General features: G+C 40.5%; 1 protein-coding gene across 1 annotated transcript; it reads right to left on the reverse strand.

Moving 5' to 3' along the window:
* Positions 1-2481: 2481 nt before the first annotated feature.
* LOC131445119 (uncharacterized) lies at positions 2482-4092 on the reverse strand. The gene has a single exon (XM_058615979.1). The coding sequence runs from the start codon at positions 3290-3292 to the stop codon at positions 2663-2665; it is 630 nt and encodes a 209-aa protein (XP_058471962.1). The 5' UTR covers positions 3293-4092; the 3' UTR covers positions 2482-2662.
* Between the last annotated feature and the right edge of the window lie 5639 nt (positions 4093-9731).

A 9731-nucleotide genomic window follows, 5' to 3' on the forward strand; every position in this document is an offset into this window, starting at 1 on the left:
TTCGTTAAGTGCAGACACAGTGCTCGTATATCGGAAAGGTTTGGGGACAGGTAACTTTCCAACCAGCTGATTTGAAGTGAAATCTTAAGTCACGTTAAATAACGTAAATCTGGCAAAAAATGATGCAAGAAGCTGGTTCCCTGAAAGTCAGCTGACTCTAAACCTGTTGTGACTCTTCATTGATTACATTGTGTTTGTAAAGTTCAACCCGACATTCACACTAAAAGTAGCATTATATCATTATACTGTGAATAGAGAATATAAGAACATTCTGTGCTTATAGTCCACCAGATCATACATACATAGAACACGAAACATAAATTATTAAAACGTTCAAACGCACGAGAGGTGCTTTTGGATCTGTGGTTGTCCAGCATTTGTAAGTATAGTATAATTAAAGGGCTTTGGGAGCTGTAGTTGTAAAAAGTTGTAGCTCCCACAATCGCCTGCCTTCGCCACACCTGACCTTAAATATAAAACAAGTGATTCATTGCTGACCACAGGTTCAAAAAGGTTGTGATTATACTTGACATTTCATCTTCAGAAAAAAAATAATAAGAAAAAGTGAGTAAAATTACATTCATTCTGCAAGTGGGCCCAGAAATCTTTGGGAAAACATTGTGTTACTTTGTCACTCATAGAAAAAACACAAAAACAGTGTTTCCTCCCTCTTTATCAGATAATGATGTTCCTGTAATCACTGGAACTGCAGATGGACAAACATCACATAAGGCATATTAAAAAGCAATATATAGGCCAGCTGTATATTCACATAATAGGATCACGACTACACGTTTGGAGGCCAAAGAGACTATAGTCAAGTCAAGAACGTTGTCTTTGTGTTACTGCATTTTAAAAGCACTAAAGATTTTTTTTTTTTTTTAAAGTCTAAGTGACAAATACCCTGATTATTTTGAGTCATTTGTTCCTTTAAAAAAAAGTTCCTCCAGAAATATAGGAGCTAAAATCTCCTACGATGCAACAAAATAACATCCATGTGTCCCAATTATTATTCTTTTTTTTAAAAAACTCCTCAACATCAAACCTTAAGGTGATCCGACACTTATAACATCACCAAGATATGATCTAAATTAGGTAGAGTGTCCCTTTAACTATGCTACCAGTAAGCATTAAGCCCTTATAATCAAATTAGGAAACAGAGCTAGATTTAAATTGACGTCCTATATATCGTAAACTACATTTGCATGCATCGTGTTTTTCCCCTCATCTCTTATGTAAGTCGACTGATGAAGTAACCTATTCCCATCATGCCCGGCTCTGCAACTGGGGAGCAATTAAAATTGGAATATCTCTAAGTGCACGGAAACCTACAGTGAGCAATTATTACACAAGTGGAAAGCATAAACCCTCTCTCGTAAAACAGCCCTGTTCTCTTTTGTTGTTGCTTAGAAGAGCAGACGGGAGCACGAGCTGGGCGCTTCGATGCACTCTCATCACTATACACGCTTTTTAAAGGTGTGAATGTTGCACCAAGATTGAATGCCTATCTCTCTCTCTCTCTCTCTCTCGCTTTCTCTGCCCGTAACCTTTGCGAGACAAAAATAGATTTCCCTGGTGGACTGGTTGTCCTCTCTCCATCAGACACACACACACACACTGACTTTCAGTTTTAAAGCCTTATCCCTAACCTTAACTATAACCACGTAACGCCTGACCCTAACTACAATTCAAATGTTAGCCCTACCTAAAATAGTGTATGTACACACTACACTGGTGATGCCTCAGGGTCAAATCTGCAGGGATGGACACATTTTCCTTTCCTTACTAAAGTATGCATAAACCCAGGTTCAATAAGCTTGCACGGTGAGTCCTTCAGCAGGTCTCTGCAGCTGTCGAGCGGCGGTGCAGTGACAGCGCTCTGCCGGACACACGTTGTACGCTCGGGAGGCAGATTTAAGATGGAGAGATGAGCGGTTGCTAGGTGACTGGTTGAAAAGAAGCCACAGGTGGAATTGTCCCAACGTGAACTCCTCTGCTGCTTCATTGTCGGGCCATTGTTTTATGAAATCTGTGCTATTGAACGAGTGGGCCTTTCAATGACACACTCATTTGTGCGTTTTCTCTCTTTTTTTTAAATCTTGTGCTGTCGTTCTCCTACGACGCCTTTAACTCGTGTCCTCATCCGGTGTCCTGTTTTCCTTTTCTTCCGCTGGAGAGATTGACATCCACATTGGCTATTTTTGTCCGTTGCCGCATAAAACAAAAGACGGCAGAGCTCCTATTACCTCGCGGGGTCAGTCTGACTCTGAACCACTACTCCCACATCACCAGAAATGACTCATCCATGCACCACAGCTTCCACGTCAGTGTGCCATCTCTCTCCTGAAACGCTGCAAAGAGCAAGCAGCAAAGTAATCTGTGAAAACAACGAGAGCGTGATGAGATTCTGGACAGATTACAGATTACTGGTACTGGCCGAACTGGTTTGCAAGCCAGAGAATTTCCCATCTGATGTTCACCGAACACGAAGCTCCTTACTAGCATTTGTGATTATTGTAGGCACTCTAAAGAGAGGGAGGACCAGCCTCAGGATATAATAGCAGAACAGTGGAAATTTGACAGCAGCAGTGCCCATGTGTGATGGCCAAAGAATGGAAGTCTCTCCATGTGTCTCCAAGAGTTGAAATCAGTTCTCGTCGTACTATTTTAGCTTCACAGGCCAGGGGAGGCACGTGCGGAGTCCGAGCATGGAGGAGAAGACGATGGTGGGTCGGTGTTTCTTGAACTTCAGGCCTTTCTTCAGGCGTTGGCTGTTCTCGGCCACGTACAGCTCCCCCTGCTGGGCTGCGTTAGAAATCCTCGACACCAGCTCCCCATGGACCACCACCTGCTGTTCCGAGTGTACAAACACTTGTCTGAGCTCCTCCAGCCGCCGCTCCATCTCTCTGATGACACGCTGACGCTCCTCCACCTCCAGGAGCCGCCGCCGAGCCGCCTCGAACTCCATGCTGGAGCTGGGGGTGACAAGTCTGGAGGAGGGCACCGTGGCCGAGGTGGACGGGGGATCGGAACCGGCTAGTAGCGCCCCTGTCACCCTCCGGAAGTCTCCCATGGAAATGGAGCGTCTGGTGGCTGGAGAGGCCAGAGCGAGGAGAGCTGAGGCAGATGTAGAAGGCGGCATGGCTAACGGAGGGAGAGGGGGTGAAATCGAGGACGGTGAAGGGGAATTAGGTGGGAGCAGATCTGGATGTGGGTCGACGTTTGTAATCGCTGCTGCCATGGTCTCTGCTGTGCCCTCAAGGTAGTCTTTGCTTCTCTGTCGTCTCTTCATGGTCAGTCTTCAGCTGCTGCTGCCGTCCTTGTTTTCCCTCCGTCTTCCTGAGTCGGAGCAGCCGGGGCAGTCGGTGCAGAGATGAGCAGTGATGCAGCCGGGGAGCTGCTCCATTCATTAGTAGGAGAGCTGAGCGGGGCTTGTGCCGTCTCTGCATCTGAGTAGTTGTGCAGGGGAGGAGCCTGCTGACATCTCATTGGCCGCTGAGATCGTGGGCATGTCAGCTGATGATTGGGCAGCCTTGCCTCCATGCTGCTGATGCTGGCAGGCTGTCGTGTCCTCTGCTTGACTGTTTTGCTCCATCGTCTGATTTGATCAGCTCTGCTCGGTCGAGTGAGGCAGAGTGAGGCGTGAGAATGCTGATGCGTTGGGTCTCTCTCTCCTCTTTGCTGATCTCATTTGGCTCACTTTCTGCCAGCCATACCTTTGCTGTCTCCATTTCCCGATTTCTCCATTTTCTCTTGCTCAGATGGTTGCCCCTAGCAACACAGCCTCAACATCAAATGGCAAAAGCAGGAAGGGGGGCGGGTTTTGCTCCCTCATATCATCTTGCTGCTCGTTATCACCGTTTCCTGGTTCTAAATGATTCTCACAGTTCTTCTTTAAACCAAATACAGTATGTACTTACTGTAAAAAGTATTTTACAGTATTTTGATGATTATAAAAAGTGACAAAGACGCACTGATGTTTATGAATTTGTTGTCAGAAATGAATTAGATGGGGAAAGGATGTTATTTAAATAATGTAAAACTAAATGAACCATTGCAAATACAAATAAGTGAAATCACAATTTTGGACATTTAAAAACCCTTGATTTTTTGATTTTTTTTTTTTTAATTAGGAAAGGACTGAAAACACATCTTCACATTGACGCGTGTCTGCAGAATGTGATGTTTTGGTGTGTGTCCAAGTAAGTGTTATACTGCCATCAAACAAAAGAGATATTTGGTGAAGCATCCCTGTCTTTGCACGGACAGACCAAGTCCTGATCCTCAAGGTCTTTGCCAGCAACGATGTTCGTCTGTTTGGGTAACACATGGCATTTGGGAGTTTAGATTCAATTAACCAATTGTCTATTTCAAAAACAGGCATGTTAATGTTAAAAAAAAAAAGGTAACTTTTCATTATAAAATAAAAACTTTTTTTCTAAATTTCTGCTCCATAGCAGCACAGTTGACTTGTTACAACTCCTCATTTCCCTGGCTTTTTTTATATTCATAAAGGCCTCTAAAGAGCATCTTTGGGGTGTCATTCATTTTTTTCTATTGGCATTAAAAGTAAAAGCTACTCCCTTTTTTCCCCCCTCTTGCTCCTCTTTCTGCTTTCTCTCTCATCTCTCTGGAGATCACTAAAACTAAAAGCATGGAGAGAGCAGTTCGAGATGCCAATCCTGAGATGAACACGCACACACACCCGACATGCTAAAAAAAAAACACATTTTGAAGCTGAAGGCGTTTATTTTAGAATCCTTTGTGCTTAAAATGCACGGGGGTAACATTTTCGGTCGTGTGTGCGCGTGTGCTCTCCTTCAGACTCTGATCGAATCACTTTCAGCAACAGGAACCAGTCGATATTTGTCTAGACTGAAAGGAGAGACTTGACAGTTGGTTGAGCAGCAAATGCTGCAAGCTCAGGAAGGAAATTACATTATATATCGCGATGATGCAATTCATCAGATCAATGAAAGAGCCCGGTCGTTGTTGCTGCAACAGAATCTGCAGGATGGCGGCGTGGGGTGACAGTTTGGCGGCTGGCGTCCTGTAAAGAAGACGCAATTGTTATCCTGTAAATAAAGTATTAGTTGCAGAGGCGAGAATGGGGAAAAGCTTTATATATTTGGCGTGTCTCAAAAGCACTTCTATTTCACGTGCGGTAAACAAAGACTTTGTTTTACAGAGAGAAGACGGCTTGTAACTTTGGGAGCATATTAGTTGCCCTAAAATAATAAAAAGTTGTATTAAATATTGCTCAAACGACAAGTCTCATCGTGTAACCTTCACAGCATGTGCAAGACCTGCGAGGATCGGCCTATGCCTACGTTTCCCAGTAGCCAGAATGAATTGTATAGTGTGTGTTTTATGCAGAACCGCTGACATTGTGTTTGTGTTTGTGTGTGTGTGCGTTTATGAGGTTGGAATGAATTATGGCTAAGCATTTTGTCAACATAAAAATGATAGATGACCCCCGGAAACATGTGCTGCACAGAGCCGGAGTAAGATTAAATACTAGTCTTAGGTTTTTGTGCTTGCATATGCAATGCAACAGAACCTCGGGGGAATCGTTTGCAGCCGTAACTCACGGCAGCTAGAACAACACTCGAGATCATAAGGCCTCTTGAATTAGAGAGCAACTTCTACTAAATTATTCAGGCCTGGACAGTATCCTGCTTTATAGACCAGACAAGGATTTTTATCCACTCTCACATTCGCCCCCCCTCACACACTGTCACTGTTACAAACGGTGAAGAAAACTCAACATCCGTTAGAGCCGCAGCTTCAGCTGATAACTGTAGTAAAACGAGGAGACGGAAGCCGGATAAAAGCTGCAGGACTTTCCTCTCTTTTGAGCTGTGGGACAGATGACAGTGATGAAGCTGTTTTTCCACTGTTCTCTAATCAATATCTGTATTCACTCTGCTGCAGTATGTGTGTTTGTGTGTGTGTGTGTGTTACAGCAGGACGTCTTTCATCGCAGTGCCAATTACAATGACGTCAAACCGCTGGGAATATACTGTGTAAGTGTATAAATAGGTAAAACCTGTGTCTCGTACATGATGGAGAACACGCCAGTGCATATTTTCAGTGTTTTAGTAGAACACAGATGCAGCGGGAGCTGCAGTGCCTGTGTGACTGTTATGTAAGTGGTCACTGCTGTGCTTACAGAGACACAACAGCAGGTAGAATTGAATGAACCTGCTGTAACGCTTTATGTACATGGTGGACTCAAAAAATCACTTTCGCACAGACATGTCCACCCATAAATGACTTTAACTTTAACTGTGAGGCTGTGTTTTTATTTCATTTGTTTTTTTTGTCTGTAAACTCATGTAAAAGCATGATGTTAGATAGTGTGTTGATGAACAGTTAAGAGTCTGCAGCAGTAGATGTGACTAGTGCTGAGGGCAAGGATTTATCTGAGGGTGGACCTGGAGTCACCTGCTGTTTACATGCTTGCACTTTATCCCCTCTCCAGTGACCACAAGAGGGCAGCACCAAAGGTCAGCTAAACAGGATATTAAGGGGATGCACCAGTCCACCATGTTCTCCTCTGATAGTCAATTCACTTTTTAAAAGAAAGCCAATACCAAGTAATATGAAAAGGTATGAAATTTCTCATGAAACAGTATACAATAAGTCAGAATACAACCCAATTTTTAAAACTCCATATTTGTAAACCTATTGATAATACCTGGGTAAATCATTTAATTCACAGCCAAAACAAGTCGAGAAACAGTATATAAAAATCTTCATCTGTATAACACGGTAACATCTTACCATAAATTTAGTCAAAGACAGCTGGTTGATACATTATTTAGCCACAGTACAGGTCTTCCCTTCAACACAAAGTATCTTCTGGCTGCTTGGCTTGATTTTTCTGCTATTTCCATGCAGGACGTTTTGCCTCACCTGTGGGCCTATAGGTACCCAGCAGAAAGCAGGACCTACTCCTTAAAACTACTTACAGTGTCAGACATTTACTCTTCTGCAAGTGTCTCAAATTCAGTATCAGAAACAAGAAAAAAGAGTTAGGCTTGTTAACAATAACCAATTAAAACCTAAGTGATCAAAGACAACTGTCGTCCAAAGTCACCAAAATCTCAAAGTTTAGTATGTCGTCCGAAATCACCCAGAAATGTCATAGTATAGTATGTTGTCCAAAATCACCCAAAATGGTCATAGTATAGTATGTCGTCCAAAATGTGACAAAAACATCATAGTATAGTATGTCGTCCAAAATCACTCAAAAAAGTCATAGTATAGTATGTCGTCCAAAATCACTCAAAAAGTCATAGTATAGTATGTCGTCCAAAATCACTCAAAAACGTCATAGTATAGTATGTCGTCCAAAATCAGTCAAAAAAGTCATAGTATAGTATGTCGTCCAAAATGTGACAAAAAAGTCATAGTATAGTATGTCGTCCAAAATCAGTCAAAAAAGTCATAGTATAGTATGTCGTCCAAAATGTGACAAAAAAGTCATAGTATAGTATGTCGTCCAAAATCAGTCAAAAAAGGTCATAGTATAGTATGCCGTCCAAATAAGTCATAGTATAGTAAGTCGTCCAAAAAAACCCCAAAAGGTCATAGTATAGTATGTCGTCCAAAATCAGTAAAAAACGTCATAGTACAGTATGTCGTCCAAAATCAGTCAAAAAAGTCATAGTATAGTATGTCGTCCAAAATCAGTCAAAAAAGTCATAGTATAGTATGTCGTCCATAATGTGACAAAAAAGCTATAGTATAGTATGTCGTCCAAAATCACTCAAAAAGTCATAGTATAGTATGTCGTCCAAAATCACCCAAAAACGTCATAGCATAGTATGCCGTCCAAATAAGTCATAGTATAGTATGTCGTCGAAAATCAGTCAAAAAAGTCATAGTATAGTATGTCGTCGAAAATCAGTCAAAAAAGTCATAGTATAGTATGTCGTCCAAAATCAGTCCAAAAAGTCATAGTAAAGTATGTCGTCCAAAATGTGACAAAAACGTCATAGTATAGTATGTCGTCCAGAATTAGTGAGAAAAGTCATAGTATAGTATGTCGTCCAAAATCAGTCCAAAAAGTCATAGTATAGTATGTCGTCCAAAATCAGTCAAAAAAGTCAAAGTATAGTATGTCGTCCAAAATCAGTCAAAAAAGGTCATAGTGTAGTATGCCGTCCAAATAAGTCATAGTATAGTAAGTCGTCCAAAAAAAACCAAAAGGTCATAGTATAGTATGTCGTCCAAAATCACCCAAAAACGTCATAGTATAGTATGTCGTCCAATATCAGTCAAAAAAGTCATAGCTTAGTATGTCATCCAAAATCACTCAAAAACGTCATAGTATAGTATGTCGTCCAATATCACTCAAAAATATCATAGTATAGTATGTCGTCCAAAATGTGACAAAAAAGTCATAGTATAGTATGTCGTCCAAAATCAGTCAAAAAAGTCATAGTATAGTATCTCGTCCATAATGTGACAAAAAAATCATAGTATAGTATGTCGTCCAAAATCAGTCAAAAAAGTCATAGTATAGTATCTCGTCCATAATGTGACAAAAAAATCATAGTATAGTATGTCGTCCAAAATCACCCAAAAACGTCATAGTATAGTATGTCGTCCAAAATCACTCAAAAAGTCATAGTATAGTATGTCGTCCAAAATCACTCAAAAACGTCATAGTATAGTATGTCGTCCAAAATCACTCAAAAACGTCATAGTATAGTATGTCGTCCAAAATCTGTCAAAAACGTCATAGTATAGTATGTCGTCCAAAATCAGTCAAAAAAGTCATAGTATAGTATGTCGTCCAAAATCATCCAAAAACGTCATAGTATAGTATGTCTTCCAAAATCAGGTAAAAAAGTCATAGTATAGTATGTCGTCCAAAATCAGTCAAAAAAGTCATAGTATAGTATGTCATCCAAAATCACTCAAAAACGTCATAGTATAGTATGCCGTCAAAAATCAGTCAAAAAAGTCATAGTATAGTATGTCATCCAAAATGTGACAAAAAATTCATAGTATAGTATGTCGTCCAAAATCAGTCAAAAAAGTCATAGTATAGTATGTCGTCCAAAATGTGACAAAAAATTCATAGTATAGTATGTCGTCCAAAATCAGTCAAAAAAGTCATAGTATAGTATGTCGTCCAAATTTAGTCCAAAAAGTCATAGTATAGTATGTCGTCCAAAATGTGACAGAAAAAACATAGTATAGTCCGCGTCCAAAATCAGTCCAAAACGTCATAGTATAGTATGTCGTCCAAAATGTGACAAAAAAGTCAAAGTATAGTATGTCGTCCAAAATCAGTCAAAAAAGGTCATAGTATAGTATGCCGTCCAAATAAGTCATAGTATAGTAAGTCGTCCAAAAAAAACCAAAAGGTCATAGTATAGTATGTCGTCCAAAATCACCCAAAAACGTCATAGTATAGTATGTCGTCCAAAATCAGTCAAAAAAGTCATAGTATAGTATGTCGTCGAAAATCACCTAAAAACATCATAGTATAGTATGTCGTCCAAAATCAGTCAAAAAAGTCATAGTATAGTATGTCGTCCAAAATCAGTCAAAAAAGGCATAATATAGTATGTCGTTCAAAATCACTCAAAAAAGTCATAGTATAGTATGTCGTCCAAAATCAGTCCAAAAAGTCATAGTATGTCGTCCAAAATGTGACAAAAAGTCATAGTATAGTATGTCATCCAAAATCAGTCAAAAACGTCATAGTATAG

The sequence above is a fragment of the Solea solea genome, chromosome 18 (assembly GCF_958295425.1).
Source record: "Solea solea chromosome 18, fSolSol10.1, whole genome shotgun sequence".
NCBI lineage: Eukaryota > Metazoa > Chordata > Actinopteri > Pleuronectiformes > Soleidae > Solea > Solea solea.

Coding starts and splice junctions, on each gene's coding strand:
- LOC131445119 (XM_058615979.1), bottom strand. CDS start 3,292: ATGAAGAGACGACAGAGAAGCAAAGACTACCTTGAGGGCACAGCAGAG.